The sequence below is a fragment of the Saccopteryx leptura genome, chromosome 1 (genome assembly GCF_036850995.1).
Source record: "Saccopteryx leptura isolate mSacLep1 chromosome 1, mSacLep1_pri_phased_curated, whole genome shotgun sequence".
Lineage (NCBI taxonomy): Eukaryota > Metazoa > Chordata > Mammalia > Chiroptera > Emballonuridae > Saccopteryx > Saccopteryx leptura.
This window is the reverse complement of record NC_089503.1, coordinates 287,892,625-287,911,362: the sequence shown is the minus strand read 5'-3', so window position 1 is coordinate 287,911,362 and position 18,738 is coordinate 287,892,625. Positions and strand designations below refer to the sequence as shown.

The following is an 18,738-nucleotide window of genomic DNA, read 5'->3' as shown; positions in this document are numbered from 1 at the left end:
GACTGACCAAGACACCAATTACCAATGTCAGAAATAAGAACAGACATTAAAAGGATAAGCGACACACTTTTTGAGACACATTTTATGCCAATAAATAGACAACATAGAAAAAATGGACACATTCCTTTAAAGACATAAATGATGAAAGTTGACGTAATAGAAAATACAAATTGTCCTAGACCTAAATTGAGTTTACTTAAAAACCTTCCCATGATATACATCTGTATCTAAGAAATACAGCACTAACTACATAGAACTTGAGGGCCCTAGGCCCTAGGTCCTGGCCAGTTGGCTCAGTGGTAGAGTATCGGCCCAGCATGTGGAAGTCCCGGGTTTGATTCCCGGCCAGGGCACACAGGAGGAGCGCCTATCTGCTTCTTCACCTTTCCCTCTCTCCTTTCTCTCTGTCTCTCTCTTCCCCTCCCGCAGCCAAGGCTCCACTGGAACAAAGTTGGCCCAGACACTGAGGATGGCTCTGTGGCCTCTGCCTCAGGCGCTAGAATGGCTCCGATTGCAGCAAAGCAATGCCTCAGATGGGCCAAGCATTGCCCCCTGGTGGGCACACCGAGTGGATCCCAGTCGGGCACATGCAGGAGTCCGTCTGCCTCCTCCCTGCTTCTCACTTAGGAAAAATACAAAAAAGAACTTGACGACCCTGATCCTTTCCATCTTTCCCATGGAATCTCCAAGAAAAAAGGGACTCTAATTACTGGATTCGACACAAGCCTCATCAGGCCATGACATTGGGGAATGGTCGTGGGGGATCTTGTGGTAGGATGATCAGAACAAAAATCTGTCAAGATAATCTCTTTTGTCTAACATACAGCTTGTGCTATATCATGGGCCTGTAGCTATCTCTCTTTTCAGAAGTCTAAATTCCTTTAAAATGCAGAGCCAGACCAAAGAAGGGCAAAGGGGGAGAAGGAGGCCTGGAATAGGCATTTGGACACAGAATAGGATACTACACAGGTGTCTGGCCTTTAGAAGACTTGTAATACTATTTTCCTTGCCTAGAATGCTTTATGTACAAGTAGCTCTCTGGAACAGGTAGTGAAACAGGCTGATGGTCAAGTTGAGTTTCAGAAAACTCTAAGACCAGCAAACACTGAAAGAACTCAGATGTGATTTGACAGTTAATTAAAACGGAAGAGAAATTAGAATCTAAATTTCAATTCAGTGTCCTTTTTCCTCCACCCATTGTCATCTGTCCCCAAAATTTTGCACTGTTTCCCATACTCAAATTTGGCATTTCCTGCCAAGCTTGGTCATTAATCAGTTGGCTATTTTGAGGGGGGAAAGTGGGATACATAGCACAGTACCTGGTGGACAGTAAATGCAAGCCCAATGTTAGCAAATTATCTTTTATTTTTAGCCTCTTTTTTAGAGATTGGCTTTCTATGGTGATTAAATCTGAATTTACAAATGCAAATCTCAGGAAGAACATTTTCAGGGGTGGGTGTAAGCAAAAATATCTTCTATCTTGACTGGGACCCCTGTAATAAAAATTAACAAGAAAACATTGAAAGGTATTTGTTTTACCTGACATGAGAGCCCTCAGAAGCGCTGGCAGTGGTAACAAAACCAGGGATTAGACTGGTGGGCCAGACCAGACCCACAGTTCAGCAACCTTGGTACTTGAGGTTCTGGCTAAGGAAGCTTCGGTTAAGACCCTGTAAGAGAGAGCTTATTTAGAAAGTCACAGAGGTAGAAGTGGGCTGTAGAAGAAATGGGCTGCGGAAGCTCAGGAGAAAGCAAAGCACCTGGAAAAGATTTCCCTGGGCATGTTCTCTGGAGCGAGGGGCCTGCTAGGCTTTCGGGCTGGAGGGCTTTAAAGGGGCGGGAGGGAGTTTAGGGGTGGTCTTGGGGAAGGAGTCAACAAAATATTCCTCAGCTTTCCAACCCTTTCAGGGTCGTGGTCTCCACGGACTGGCTGGCACTGGCCAGGGAAGTCATTAGTCAGCTCAGTTGGTCCCGGGGTCAGCCATGGCATCACTTGGCTGGTTTCGCTGCTTTTCTGGGCCTGGAGCTGAAACACAACGGAGGACTAGATGTTCTCCCTAGAGGTTAATGCTGAAGGGAGTGTCCATGCAAGGGTCTGCATGGGAGTGGCATGAGGCCACTCTTTGGCCCCTTGTTCCTACTCTAAGTGGGCTGACCACATGACTAGCAATATGCCAGGGGAGGAAAGGTCAGGAGAGGACCCTAACGCATGACCCGTGATAAACCAAAGGAGAAAAGCTCACCCTGGACAGGCGGTCCTTGTTTCCCCAGTTTGCCCACTGCTAGGCACCTGGCTCTTGCCCTGGTGACCTTCTGGCCCTGACCTACCATGCTGACTCTGCTCATGTCTGTCTAACTGCCTATCACATAAGAAAATACACCAAGAAATGGTTAAACCTGAATGCTTTTATACTAGGTTTGATGAGTAAAAAAATCATGAAAAAATAGGACAGCATGAACTGAGCGTAGTAAGGCGAGGGGAACACTTAGCAAGGCCTGTTAGTTCAGATTCCTGTGTCCCCTTCCCCATGTTAAGGATGCACCTTTCCTTGGGTACAGCGAGGGCACCTCTCACATGAGGATTTATGACCTACTTCAGAAAAAGGTCCAGGAGTCCTTCCTGCACATGTCATTTCTAAAATTCTTTTAGCTTAAAATAGTCAATATGCCAAGGTGCCCTATTTTGGGGTAGGATGCCCTGAATTCCATCAACAAATTAAACCCCAAATTTAAATCAACTCACCCTTTGACTTAAATTTAGAAATCACTAAATTGAAATGAAAACATATATAAGTAAAATAACTTAAAAAAAAAAAGACTATATAATCGTAGCTGAAAACCTACCTGAGGGGAAGAACCACCAGCTTGAACCATTTTCCACGTTCTTGAACCTGCCTTTAACTCAGGCAAACCACTCTGTGTTCCCAGGCGGGCGTCACATTATGGGGCGCGGGGGTCACTTGGTAAGTTACATAAATGTCTAACCACTATGCTGTATACCTGAACTAATACAATATTGAATGTCAACTGTAATTGAAAAAAAAATTAATTTAAAAAAATCAGGCAAACCACCCATGTTGCATTCTTTTCCTTTGACTCAACTGCAAATGGCAAATTTTGTGACTTTTGTTTTCCCTCTAGAATAAAGAATGGGAGGGGTGAGCAAAGAAGCCGAGGCAAGCTCAATGATTCAAAAGCATTTGTTAAGGAAAGACCTTTATATTAAAACTTGGTTTCCATTAACCACCTGATGTTGAGCTCAACTACTGACTAATAAAAAGCCTTTCTTCTATGGTTGTAGTTTGAAATAAAAATAAAAGGCAGGTTTTGTTGTGTCTGAAACACAACAGTTGTATATCACAGCAAAGCACAAGCAGCTGGTTTTAATTTCTTACTGAAAAGAAATGACACTTTTATTTTCCACTGTTTTATTATAAAAATCAACATTTCATTTGTTACAACTCAGCTTACTGTAATAATCAAAAGGGGGATTTATACAAGGAATTTTTATACAGTTTACAATTAAAGCACTTATTTTACAAAAAGGGGGAAGTGAATAGTGGACAAGGGCTGACCAAATGTTGGCCATTAAAATATAAATACATCCTTGCAAAGCACCATCTTACCAAAGTCCATGAACAAAACATCAGCTGACTTTAAGACAAAATGAAGATTAAAGCTTAAGAAAAAAATTTAAAACACAAAGGATAAACATCTGAAAGCAGCACCAGATCCTTCACTTGCAAAAAAGGTGAGTCCAGCTTAAGAAGCTCTGTATCCTCTTTATTCCTTTAAAATTCTCCCAGCTAACCCTGTATACTTGATTTCAAGTAACATTAGATTTAATCAAATCTTTTATTTTCCTTTTAATACCCATATTAAAGGACTATTCATATATATATATATATTCACATACATATATATGCATCCCTTTCATGCTTATGATTTGATTTTAAAAATGGACAGTTAAGCAAAAGCAATTGTCTAGAATTCTTTGGTGTTAACTTTTAGGCAAACTCTAGGTAACGATGGGGGAACAAGTTTTGTTAGGTCTCTAGAGACCACTTCTGAGTATAAGAAATTGCTTATTTATAATCTATCCATAAAGTCATGAGTATCTTTTTCAGCAGTAAACTTAATAATTTAAGGACACCTTTCAAAGAAGAAAAACAGAGTCAAATTATCTACATGGAAGAAGGGTTAGGATAGGCAGTAATTTCAGTCTAACCATCTAGATTACCCTAAGGATCTCCCTCCCTCCTCTACTCAGGTACAGGGTTAGTTTAATATGGAGAATCAAGACAGAAATATCCTGAGTATATAGATTCACAATGCTCATCATTTAAAAATTCTTTAAATTACAAATGTAGATGATATGTTATAGGTTCAAAGAAAGTCTTCTAAAACTTTGAGAATTTCAAGAGCTAAATTTGGAGACAATTCTGAAATGATGCCATCTCAGAAACCACATATGCTACTACTTCCTAAAATCATCTGTTATTTCTCTTGGATTTTAGGCTAGGAATAACGAAAGGAATACCAAATAAAATTAAATTTCTTGAGTTTAAAAATTCTGAGAGCATGTCTTAAAAACACCTGATAATAAACTTCTTTATGACTCAGTTTATGTCTACACATAGTGTACAGTCTTATTTATAGAAGTCCAAATATGTCAGGCAACTGATAATCACATACTCCTATTCACACTCCAGACATCTTATGTCATTTAATAAAGCATAACATATCTGAGGTTTGAAAAGCCCAAGGTTTTTATTTCTGAATTCTGTCAGATATGAAATGGTAACCGATATGCAGCTCTGACAGCATACTAATTAATGGAGTGGAACATTTTCTCCTGCAAGAGATAAAACAATTTAAAAACATTTCTAAGCATCTAATCTAGCCACAGGATGAGATGGGGAAACAGCAGCTGGGCATCTACTGCAGGAGAGCCTCTCTAGTTCCAGAAGTTAAGAATGGCTAATGTACCACTATCACTGGTACCAGATCACATACACACAGTTCATTCACAGGCGAGGTGAGGGATAGCTACTAACCGTGACTGAAGTATTCTTCATTAATGTGCCTTTACCACAAAAACAAAAAGATTTTCCCCCAAAATGAACAGCTACCTAATACAACTGGAGGCCATTTTAATATCCTAATATTGAATGAGGTCTTATACAAATTATTGACTTATTTTTAAACGAAAAAATGCAATCCTCAAACACCCTAAAATCTCATTGCTCAAATCACCCCCTTGCAACTGATCCTCCTATATTAGATTTCTAAATACATATCACCCATTTAGAACAGTTGTTCTCAAATCTATTAAAGGTTCAGAGCAAAACCCCTTGGGCCACACTGTTCAGAAGACTAGCGCTCGGAGCCAAGTTCAAAGTTAGAAAAGTTCAGGGTCATAAAAGACCATTTCAATGTGGAATAGCTTACTCTAGTGCACACAACATATGCTCTGCTCAAGTTAATTTCTCAGATAATTCTAATCTTATCAATAGGTGCGCATACTTTAACCCTTTGAGTACTGTGTTTTTTTCGAAAAATGAAATTAGTTCTAGTTACAATTTTATTAACTTAAAATGTTTGATAACCAATTTATGGAAACAAGAAGAACATACATTTGCCTTTTTTTAATGTTGCCTTTCACATTTTTATAATAAAAATTTTTGTATGATTATACACTGGATGGTCAGGAGGCATGAGGACGTACATGAACGTTCGTACTACTCAAAGGGTTAAGACATGTTGAAAATAAATACTTTTTTTTAATTCATTTTAGAAAGGAGAGAGAGAGAGAGAGAAAGAGAAGAGGGGAGGAGCAGGAAGCATCAACTCCCATATGTGCCTTGATCAGGCAAGCCCAGGGTTTCGAACCGGCGACCCTAAGCATTTCCAGGTCAACGCTTTATCCACTGCGCCACCACAGGTCAGGCTAAAATAAATACTTTTTAATTTAAGGAATCTAATGAAATTTTATTCATTTCCCCCTTCCTCCATAGATAATGACTAGCAATACACCAAATTCAAAAGCCCTTTCTTACTTTTCCCCCTAATTTGCGCTCTCATGTTTTTTAATGTTTCTAATTAAAGCTCTTGTGTTTAAAAATCAAGAGTTTACTTAAGCTTAACTGTCCACATAACCTGAGGCCAATCAATCTTTCCTGAATTCTGACAATTTTCTCATTTTAAAGGTACTCCCCAAAATATTAAAAATCCATCTCAACTACCCCAGAAAGAGGATTCTGAGATTAAGCTGAACTGCCTTCAAATAATTTCAAATTGGCACACAAATGAGCATTTTGCAAGAAGAGGCCATTGCCATCGCAGCACAAGCACTTGGACTGAGATAAAACAAGGCAATATTCTTCTTAGTTCATTATAGTGCAAGTTTCCACATGGGAAGCCCACCAGATAAAGATGCACATTAAAAATGTAAACATATAGAATTCGCAAATTCTGACACCCAGTTATTGCTAACCTTTCCATCTTCATTTAAGCATCAAGTGCCCCGTGTGTCACAGAAAGCAACATCCATGTCCATTCTGTTAGGCTGTGAGCACTCTGTTAACAGGAAGAGTGGACGCTTGTCTGACTGAAGTGCAAGGTGCTGGTGGGTCACCATTTACTTATATGCAAAGTCAAGTGCACCTAATTCTTCTAAGGTGTTCCCAACAATCTAAGCATTATTCTGAAACCACATTTTTTTTCTCTCTCTAAAAAGGTTAGGTATTTTTTAATTGCTTAAAGAATTACTTCACCCTTGCCTGTATTCTGAACCCTTTCTTCCATTGTTTTCTCTTGGGCCCTGTAATTCAGAAAGGCCTCAGCAAGACAGAATTTTTTTTAAAAACCATTCAATAACTAACTGACCAACATCTATTAAGGTTAAAAAAATACATTAGCTTAAAAACACATTCAATGTTAGCAGAAAAATGCTGAAAACATGTGAAAAGCAGGAAACAAACTTCTGGCAAGGTAGTGGAGCAGCACTAGAATCGTCCCACAGGTCAGCCCTCGTGCAGAAGGTGCAGCTGCCCCAGGACCACGCAGTCGCCGAGTACCTGGGAGCCAGCCTTCCATCAGCCCCCTCAACCCGAGCTCTGACAGCTGAGAAGCTAACAGTTTGCCGTCTCATTTTATCTGGAGCATTAAATTTGTTAAATCATCTAAATCCATAGTGTGATAAGAGAGAACACACATAAAGATATATAAGAGGTGATTATAAGGATAATTTGTGGATAATTTGAAAAAAATCTAACATTCACATTAAGTAACAAAGATATTAAACTCATGTCACACATTAGAAGAGGTATATATGTAGACATCATTCTGAGAAAAATAGGCCTAAAGAACATTAAAGTGTCACAAACAGTTAATAAAGGGAAATCTAATAACAAAAAATTCTCCTTTTACACAGATTGTCTCTAACCGGAACATACTTAAATATTTTTAGAAGAAAAAAAATATATAAAAATTATTTCATATTGTGATATTATATGCTGAAAGTACTGCAAGGATATATGATTAATTTACAACAAAAACATAATGGTTAGATTTGTAATTCTTAAACATTGTCTATATGTGTTGTAAAAAGACAGTTTAATGAGCATTAAAACAATCTTAGAAGAGGAGCAATGATATGTCTTACTTTGATCATTATGCGAAAACAGCAGTCAAATTGAAGAGCTAAGCCTATAAGGGGAACGGAGCCAGTATAAATATTGAAATGAAACCTTAATTTAGAAAATTCCATTTAATTAATCCTCAGATAAAAAGCTCTGAATAAATCATATCTTGGCAGAATGGCCTACAGAGCTGCTGGAGGGCACGCAAGGTGAAAACAACCAGAGAAGAGTGTTTGAAAGAGCTGCTGCAGCTCCACGCAGGGACAGACGCCTCCCGCAGACAGCCGTGTCACCTGCAACAGCAACACCTACAATGGATTTCTATAAATATCTATTTTCGTCATTAAAATTTTTGGATTTCTAGAAAAAACAAAGCCCTATGCCCAAAATTAGTACTAATTCCTTGTATTTCTTCCATGATTTCTTAAATTTGTTGGCCCTCAAATGTTAGTTAACATGAAGGCTATTTGGCTACTTCCAAGTATCTATGGTTTGCTGCTCTGACATGGACTTACATTTATTTTCCTTCTTCTTCTTTTTCTTTTTTTTTTTTTTTTTTTTTTTGGTATCAATAAAGCCCAGACATTCCTGGTCACTGATGCCTTTATTATTCCTGTTTCCTTTGTACTCAGTCACTTCACTGGGTTTAAGGCATGCTTTGTGTATTTTGCAAAAATAAAACTTTTAGTACAAATTTATTTTTATACAAATTTTTATGGCACAAGCAGCAAATTTGCTGTTTTAAGAAAATATATAAATATCCTTTTCCTCTGTACAAATATCTCCAGTATTCCCTAACCCATTTATAATTTTTAACTGTACATGGTCTGCCTCATCCTTCTCTAGTATCTCCCTCCCCCCCTCCAGATCTCAACCAAATCCGTACATTTCTGGTGGAGGCAGTCAGAGGAGGAGGGCCCCCCCTCAGGAGGAGTCTGTGCAGGGAGATGGGGGCGGAGGGTAGAGGTGATGAGAGTAGCTCCTCTCTGTGTATGGAGAAGGTGGGCAGCTTTCATAGTTCTCTTCTGCAGACAAGTACTGGCTTCGGGGTGTGGGAGGTGGGGGCACAGGCTCTGAGTCATAGTTCAAGTCACTAGTGTAGCCCTTGGCTGTTGCCACTGAGGTCATTCTCCGGCTGGGAGCATAGTCACTGTCACAGACATCTGTGCTGCAGGGTGTGGTGGGGGGTGCAAAGTGCCGGTAACTGTATGGCCTGTAGCTGGTAAGGGAGGAGATCAAAAGGAGAATTAGTTTTCGAGAAAAGGGATTTTCCCTATCAAAATACAGAGGTATCAGATGTAAGCTTTACCTTGAAGATAATAAGCTACTTTACATTTGCACAGACTGAGAGGCAATTTTCAATGGCAGATTAGAAGTGGAAGATAGCACGTATTTTATACTTGCAAATAAAATGTGATTAGAGGCAAATAAAAATAGACAGGATTTGTCCAAATGTAGAAGCGAACTCAATCTAGACCCTGGATGTGCTCTTATAGCTTTAAGTTAAACTGTATCATGAAATAAGAAAGAACTAGTCAAATATGTGCTTAATGGTTATCTTTGGAAAATCTCTCAATTACACATTCAGCATTTATATATTATATTAATTATATTATATTATATTATATTATATCATATTATATTATATTATATATTATAATTATACTATACTACATTATACTATACTGTATTATATATAGTGAGCCTCACCAATTTCTGTCACTTCGTGGCCTGAGAAGAATGGGTCCTCACAGTTTTATACTACTCAAACATGTTAACATTCCCTCAACATTCTTTATCTGCTCTATAATTTACCTGAATAATTTAACAACGTCTGAACACTTCATTCTCTCTTTAAAAATCAAATACTATCAATACAAGTCAGACTGAGCACTACAAACAGCCTAAGGGGACTAACTATCCCTTACTGTTATCATCAGCAAAAGGAAATGGCTATGTTTCAGAGACAGTTTGACTCTTTGTGTATAGACAGGCATATTGTTCAAAAAGCAACATTAACCAAACATCAAAATAAATTCTAAATATCCACATAGGATCAGTGAATTCTCTAATATGTGTTTGGCCTAACTCATTTCTTACATTTGTTGATCTGTCTTTTCAAGTAATCTATAGCAATTAATAAAGTTTGTACATGGCTAACTAAAGAAAAAGGCATTCAAAAGAGAAGATTTATACCTGTGAAAATAAGAGCTGACTTGACGTGCTGGTTTTTCTAACATTTCTACTTCTGCCTGCAACTTCTTACACCCTTTATATTCTAAATATAGTAAAGTAAATCTCATAATGCTTTGTCATCAAAGTAATTGCAAGAGAGGGGCAAGAGCAACTGCAAAACCGCAGGAACCCAGACGACCCAGTGGTAGAGTGCACAGGTAATAATAATCGTTTGGTATTAGTAGGACTTGCCTCAAAAGAAAAGGCTGCCAAAAGACCAAAACTTACATAACCTGTGGTGCAAGTTTTTATTTTGTTTGTTTACTACCAATATTGACATGATGTCATAGTATTTTTTAGGTCTTATCTCTCTATCCAATCAAATTTCAATCTTTGGTAAAAATTCCTTGGCTCAACATTTAAAAAAAATTTTTTTTAAAGACTTTATTCAATTTTTAGGAGAGAGACAGAGAGACAAAGAGAGACAGAGACAAAGAAGGGGGGAGGAGCAGGAAGCATCAACTCCCATATGTGCCTTGACCAGGCAAGCCCAGGGTTTCGAACTGGCGACCTCAGGGTTCCAGGTCAACACTTTATCCCACTGCGTCACCACAGGTCAGACTGGTTCAACACTTAAAAGGCCCAACATTTCCATTTTCATGAGGAAAAAACACGAAGAAATGGAAAAAACAAACCAGAATTAACAAAATTCTTTTAAGTTCCAGTTTAGACAAAAATCTCAACAAATTATAAAATGTTCCATTCAAAAGAAACAAACTGGCTTGAGATGTTGGAAATGATTAAATGATTATTTTTGAGATAATTACATTCATTTTAATCAGTGTTTTATTCAATTTAAAGAAATTTAAAATTTTAGGTCTTTCCTCTTTCATTTTTCAGATTTCTGTCTCTATTTTGGCTTTTTAGAACAAACTTGTTTCAGGGAAAGCAACACTTACAATAAAATGTAAAAATCAGTTCAGAGTCAAGCCTATCTCAAATAGTCTTATCTATGAACTGAAATGAGAATTCTAAAAGAGGTGCTATAAACAGTTTCCACTTGATTTCTATACATCCACATTTTACATAGGGGAATCTGACTGCAATGCTAGGAAACACCTTACCTAGAAGACAAAAGGCACCTGAGGAATGCCGATAAATACTGGGCACTAAGGGTTTAGACAGAGAATATCGTATCAAACTCCTGTACTGCTGGCCCTTCAAGTAAGAGGGGAAAGTACGGGCAACACACTAGTACTAGTGTTCACCTGCTCACTATGCCCTACAGAGTCACAAACCAGCACAAGGGCCTATTTATTCCCCACCCTTTTTTTTTTTTTTTTAATTTTTAAAGTTTTTAAAAGCTGGGGACAGTGAAACAAGAAGGGCCTAGAATAGGAAATGGGAAAGGAAATGAGCCTACCCTGGGAAGTCAGGAGAAAAGGAGGCCTTGGACACAGGCTCGGGGTTAGCCTGGAGTGAGCTGCAGCTGCCCATTGCTCCCCTGGCTGCAAGTCTCACTGGGGATCCTTTAAGTTTAGGAAATACACACCTGGTGGCAGGGAGTGGGAGGGAGGAGAGGGGGAAAAGGGGAGAAGGGCAGAGGGGATGGGGAAGAAGGGAAAAGTATGGTGTGTTGTTCCCTGGAGGGCGAGCCCACATAGTCCCCCTTTTTAACTTACAGATACATTTTGTTTATTTTAGTGAGCAGTGATCTAGTCCACGCAACTATATTAGAAATAACTCATCTCAGGTCATCATAACATGTAACCAAGGGCTGGACTTGAGTTTCTCTCAAATTGTACTCTTAATATCTCTGCTGTTTTAGAACTCTCACAACTCTCTGAAGCACACATGGTCTTATCCCAATACTTAATCCTCAGATTATCAATCAAACCTAACCTGAGCAGTAACCCATTTTGAAATCAGTCATTTTGATGGATAACTTTTCCTTAGAATATTGCCAAAGCACTGAAAACTCTATTGTTCAAAAAACCAGCATTTGTGACTCTCTTTTCAAAAATGTATAATGCCATGAAAGAAAAGAATTTGTGGTAGGGGCAATGTCAACATTACCAAGACAAGCCTGTTCTCTCTCGGTGACCATCATCTACTCACTTGGGGCTATATCAAGCCCACAACTGGAATTTTCTGTCCTTCTACTAAATACTTCAATTTATATTAGAGGAGGACGTGTATTACCTGTAGGACCTATGAGTGGAAGGACTGTTTGAAGAATAACCAAATTCCATAGTGTAATGTGATCGCTCTGTGGCTGGGGATGGCGGAGGGTTCAAAATCTAAAAGGGAAAATAATGAAATTATTAAAATAACAATGTTCTATCCCAGACAGAGACTATCAGACTTTCAACTTCTTTCCTTTCTGTTCATATTCCTTCCCTTTACACTACTAGGACAATCTTTCCTTTCCAAATAATTGACTTTAGGTTTCTGGCTCTCTACTCTTTTTTCTTCTTCCCTTAAGTGAGAAGTGGAGAGGCTGAGACAGATTACCACATGTACCTGACCGGGATCCACCCGGCATGCCCACCAGGGGGTGATGCTCTGCCCCTCTGGGCCATTGCTCCATTGCAACCAGAGCCATTCTAGCGCCTGAGGTGGAGGCCATGGAGCCGTCCTCAGTGCTCAGGCCAACTTTGTTCCAATGGAGCCTTGACTGAGGGAGGGGAAGAGAGAGAGAGAGAGAAAGGAGAGGGAGGAGGGTGGAGAAGCAGATGGGCACTTCTCCTGTGTGCCCTGGCCGGGAATCAAACCCAGGACTTCCACACACCGGGCCAATGCTCTATCACTGAGCCAACCAGCCAGGGCCTCTGGCTCTCTACTCTTTAAGACACAACTTCACCATCGCTAAACAGCTCAAGGTGATGAGAAGATACTCTATAAATCATTGGTTTAACTTCAGTATAGCTGGATATTGATTTTTTTTTAAATTATAATCATTTAAAAATAAATTACTGACTTAGGAGAAACACCATGTGCTTCCTCTTTTGGGAGGTCATGGAATGAAGCCTCTCAGGAGGTACTATTCAATAGTTCTACTTTTACCAAATAGGAATCCATGTTCGGTGCTTTCAAATATGCTGGTTACTACACAGTAAAAATAAAGATTTATAAGTGCTCATATGGTGATGGAAAAGCCTTCTTTGAACCTTATTTGCCTAAATTCTATACTAAAAAACTTCTCACACTACCATCACTGAGTACCCCCCACATTTCAATGAATTTAAAATTTAAGGTCCTATGTATCTTAGCATTCAGAGTGAAACAAAGGGAAACAGGCTGCTTACTGCAGGGAAGTAAGTGCCTTTGGTGCTTGAAGAACTACTTGATGACGCTCCTGTGACATGTGCTCGGTCATAAGGGGGTCCACTGCTTCCCCCCATGATGCTGAGGGAGCTGATCATTGATTTACCTCGAGACATTCCTAAAATGGAGGAGGGCAAATACTGAAGATGAATAAGATCTATAAAAATACATGACATCATTTTATTCAATATTAGGATTATAAATACCAAGAGTCAGAGAGTTTGACTTTTAAGCAATTTATGCCCTTTTTCTAATAATAACTGAAAACACTTACTGGAGAAGGGCAACGAGTGTTCTCTGAAAGTGAGCAGCTCCCATTCTCCCCACCCTGCCCCCCAATCTGCCCTAGGATGGAAGCAGAGCTCTTCAAAATGAGATGAAATGGGAGGTTTTCAACCTCTTAAGAGGATTTGAGGGCTATGGAAAGTGAAGGTTGTGAAATAGCATAGACTATATAGATTTGCTCACAAGGAAACTAAATCCACTTTTAAGGGCATAAATACAAAGAATAGAATACTATTTCTTTAGTTACTGGATGCAAATATTGTCATCACAACCACCAACGCTAAAAAAAACCTCTATTTTTATTAAATGACTTCCTAAATTCCACAAACTGCAAATAGGTATATAGATACACAGAATAATTATCATTAATAGTTTAAAAATCAAGTTTGTTTACTTAGTTATACCCAGAATAAGTTCTTATTCTCAGAATCTCCTCCATATTCATTAAAACAAAGAGGCTTCTTTGCACGAAGGGCACCAGAAAGCAGTGATAAGTTGGATTTCTCTAGAACATGGTCTACCCAAGCATAGCACCTCAGGCTACTTGGCTATGCTCGAATAAATCCTAGTCCAACTGTCCTCACTTAAAGTTAGAAGAAAACATAAGACACTATATTCCTCCTTGCATTCACCCAGCTATTTCGAAATATTTGTTTGCTAGAAAAAACTCTTAAGTCTATTTTTTGGCCTCCTTTAATTTCTGGGTTCAGTAGTCCTGAAGGCACTGGGTAGTGAACCTAAAGAACTGTAGTTTATGCCTTTTCACCAAAAGAGTAGCCGAGTTACTTTTAGTAGCATATGTCCAGAAATGTAGTATATGCAGTATATACAAATGTTTGCATATGTATTTACTTTATATCCTTTGACAGTTTCCACCAACTATACCTCAGGTCTTTTGTGTACAGAGCGTTTGTTCTTATTATTTTTAAAATCTAACGTGGTCTAGTTTGAAATAGACTTCGGACATTATGCTGTTACAATTATGCAAAATTGGGAAACTTGCCAGGACCCAAGATTCGATTTTCAATAGATCAGTTTGAACTCACCTGGAAGAGACCCAGACAAAGAGCTTGGGTGTGGCACGTAACCAAGGGGCACAGAGGCTGGTCCATGAACCACGTAGTCATTAGTCATGGTTTCTCCATCTCCCTTCATACGTGGACACAACATCCTCTGGCAGATAAAGTATATGGTTCCAGACACAAAAATCGTGACAATTACTCCAATAACTGAACCAACTGTATTGGTGGCTTGTGGTGCTGGCTCCTCAGTTGGGTCTAAAATATGAATACAGTACAGTTATATAATGAAAAAAGCCACTGTAGATTCAAAGTAGTAATCAAAAAGAGGGCTTGTGAGCAGAGTGTGAAGCTAATGAAGACAACTTATAAACATTTTCTTTTTTATGAATATATATACACACATGCCCCACGGATTATGGATAAATGTTATCATTAGGAAACAAAAGAACTATCGGTAAAGAAAAGACAGAAATAAATTAAAACAATGCACCAGGAAGCATATCGTAAATGATGAAAACAAAGATGTTGAGTGAATTACAGAGTTAAACTCCATTAAGAAGTTTTCAACGCATATACCTATAAAATCTATTCTACTTCATTCTGTATATCATAAAAATCAACAAACTTATTTTGGAATCTCAGAGTAAATTTAGGGCCAGAAGGGATGAACCTAGAAAAGTCATTAAATGTTTTACCTGGAATGGTGAAGCCAAAAGCAACTCTGAGCTTGATTTCAGGTTTGCAAAGTGACATTTGGGCCTAGTGGAAGGAAATTAGAAACTAAAGATGAGCATTAGCTCTCAAGCCCAGTCTGCTGTCGACTTCCTGGCTAGTCTAGCTGCCTGAGGGAAAGGAACAGGGCTTTGATACTTAAGGACTCAGAAGGCCAAGAGCTTGAGGGCGCTAGAGAAGGACCCTGCCCATTGCCTCCACCTTCAAGGAACCCCTCAGCTATCTGAGGCTTCAGAAGCAGAGGCATCAATATTAAAACTAAACCCACCCTCTTATAGATTAAACAAATGAGAAAAATAACATCACTAACTTACACAGTACACAGGTGCTGCCAGTTACATATTTCATCTACGGTATCTGAGGCACTGACTCTCCTTGATCCTATGAGCAAGCAACCATTTCTTTTTATTCCTTCTTGGTGACCTGACATTCCTTTCTAATGCCAAGCTTCAAGAAAGAATAGTTTACACTCATTATCTCCAATAGTCTCTGGGTCACATCTTAACTCACTGAAATCAGACTTCTATACTCACCACTATGCTGAAACTAGTCTGGCAAAGGTCAACATTCTCTCCTTGACCATATCCAATGACCCCTTCATCTCACTGGCCTCTCTATACTTTCAATACTGCTGGCTCTTGTTTTCCTTAAAAATGTTTAATCAATATTCTTCCAAGATACCACCCTTTTAGATTCACTATCTTTGATTATTCTTTCTGTTTCCTTCTGTCGGCTTCATTCTCTTCTGTCTGCCTCCTAAGTACGGGTGCTTCCCAGAGTTCTGTCTACCCCCTACTACCTTCCTCCTTTACTTAAAGTCTCATAGGAGATTTCATCCCCTGCTTCAGCTTTAATTACCACTAAAGGAATGCCCAAATCTTTCTCTCGAGCTACAGACCCGCATGGTCAACAACTTCCTAAACAGCTTCGGGGGATATCCCATGGGCAACTTTTAATGCAACATATTCAAACTCAACTCATCATCACCATCATATATCTGTCAGGCTTCCTAGATTCCAGGGTTAAAGCAAATTATAAATAAATGAGATGCATCTGGCAAATTAAAGACATCTCAATTAAATTAAAAACAAAAATAAATTCATCAGCCAAACATTACATCTGCAGCCAAGATATGGAATGATACTTTCCCTTTTCAGTCCCTGCCATATATTCTAGTTAATGACTCCAGTTACTCAATAAGATATCTGTGCATTAACCTAAACTTACCAACTACATCTAAATGGTTACTAAAGCTTTCCTATTTTATTTCCTAAATAACGCTTAAACCTATCTTTACCACCACTGTTTGAGTTATATCTTCATCATCTTCTACCTAAACTATAATAGTCTCCCCAAGTATTTTTAAATTATAGGCTGCAAGTCATTGGATGGTAAAAACAACTTGGTGGATTGCAACTAGCATTTTAAATCAGAAGAGATAAGAATGCATTCTACCTAATACAGAGAAATACTGTTGTATGACATATTTGTTTATGTGTGCACCCATGTCTTTGTGTCCTCTTGATTTGGTTAAAGAAGTATGAAAGCAACCAGTCTAACAGATTTCCCTGACTATAATCTTATCACCTCCAATCCTCTGCCTCACAACTTTCACAATCACATAGCCATGTCAGTCCTTATGTTGTTCAATGGCTCTACTTTATACTGTCTAGGCTTTTCAAAAGAAAAGCCAAGTCCTCTGTGATCTTACCTTTACATATGTCTTGCTGACACCCCTCATAACGTAGCATGTATTTTGGCAGTCCCATTTTCCCGTGTAGTTTCCCAAAGGTGCCTATTTCACTCTGCTTTTGAATAGGATATTTCCTCTGCCTGCAATTTAATCTCTCCACTTATCTGCATGATAAAAAATCTACACCATTTTTCTAAAGTGTTCACTGATGAGTCATATCTTGATTCCTACAAATTTGACCACTCTCTTCTCTATGCTACTACTTGTACAGATCTCTGTTATAACACACGTGATATCACTTATCACACTCGTTATCAATAGTACCTTCTATGAGTCAAGCTGTTTTATATACATTACATCATTTCATTTTCCCCCAGCTAAATATTATCTTCATTCCAAAGATGAAGAAACTAAGGTTTAACATGAAAAATTTGGTGGGAAGAGGTGGTACTAGAATTCAATTCCATCTGCCTAGCTTTAAAAGCCCTAATATTATTACTACCTCAACCACAGAGGACTTTGAGAAACTTGGTACAGGTATCCTATATCCTCAGCACATAGCAGATATCCAGTAAATGCTTAATGAATAACTGAATAGATTCTATAAGTCTTAGTAAGTATCCCATTTGAATTTATAAAACTGTCAGCTTAAAATCTTTACTAAGATTAGTTTTTAAATGAGTTCTTCTTAAATTCCATTAAACCAGTTTTAACAGCGTTGACCTGGCTTATGCTCAATTCCATTCAGAGCTAAGTTTATTAATTCTGGATATATTACATGTTAGGGTACTGGTCAATAGTTCTTCATGGTCAACCCTGAAAAAACTACAGGCTATTCAGCCTAGTCTCTAGGCCTATAGAAATATGTTGTTACCTATGAGAATATGTTGGTACAAGAATTCTCAGCCTTCATTTTAAGAAAGCTCTTAAAGTCACTGAGAGATTAGTGGAAACAAGTCAAGAAAAATATGGGAGATGTTAAAGACAAACTAATGTTCAAAAACTCTTAAGTTTGCAACTGACCGAGTTCCACATATCTATAAGCACACCTCATTTTAGTACACTGGACACTTTACTTTATTGTACATCACAGATTTTGTGGGGATTTTTACAAATTAAAGGTCTGCAGCAACCCTACATTGAATATTGGCACAATTTGCGGACAGGCTCAGATGACAGTTCGCATTTTTTAGCAATAAAACATTTTAAAATTAATGTTTGTACAATATTTGTTAAGACAATGCTATTGCACACTTAACAGACTACAATATAACGCAAAATAACTTTTATATGAACTGGGAAACCAAAAAGTTAGTTTGACTCGCTTTACTGTAATATTCACTTTATTGTGGTTGTCTGGAACTGAACCCGCAGTATCTCCAAGGTAAATCTCTGCATTGTTTCAAATTTTCTTAACTTTAGTTGTGACAAAATAATGTTTATTTTATTCTGTTTATTAAACGTTTCTGTGAAAATTTTTGTGCATAAGAAAACTGCTATCTTCTAAGGAATTATTAAGAAGAAAACAAAAAAATCCCTGGTACAAATAACTAGTTTAATACATTAATATTTGTTTCTTAATAAGGAAAGAGAGGTTACAAGTGAATCTCACACATAAAGAAGAAGAAAACACATTTTAAAAATTCTCCCTGAAGAGTAATATATAGGTATTAGTCCTACTTACAGCAATCCAGTTCATCTGATTTGTCGCTGCAATCCACACTATGGTCACATTTCTTATGTTTCCCAATGCACTGACCATTGGCACAGCGGAACTGATCGATTAAACAAAGTACTGGGGGGGAAATGCAAATAGCTCTCTTATTTTTACTATATTGTAAAGCCAAATAGTAGCAAGAGT

At 38.2% G+C, this 18,738-nt stretch overlaps 1 protein-coding gene across 2 annotated transcripts in view; it reads right to left on the bottom strand.

Moving 5' to 3' along the window:
- Window positions 1-3,875: 3,875 nt before the first annotated feature.
- Window positions 3,876-18,738, bottom strand: part of LRP6 (LDL receptor related protein 6) — a 147,203-nt gene continuing 132,340 nt past the window's right edge. For both annotated transcript variants that reach the window (XM_066355551.1, XM_066355552.1), the window contains 5 exons: window positions 18,562-18,672; window positions 14,477-14,707; window positions 13,127-13,263; window positions 12,021-12,118; window positions 3,876-8,862 (listed from right to left, as the gene is read on the bottom strand). In XM_066355551.1, coding sequence (XP_066211648.1) covers window positions 8,568-8,862; window positions 12,021-12,118; window positions 13,127-13,263; window positions 14,477-14,707; window positions 18,562-18,672 — 872 coding nt within the window. In that variant the 3' untranslated portion in view covers window positions 3,876-8,567. The remainder of the gene's footprint in view (window positions 8,863-12,020; window positions 12,119-13,126; window positions 13,264-14,476; window positions 14,708-18,561; window positions 18,673-18,738) is intronic.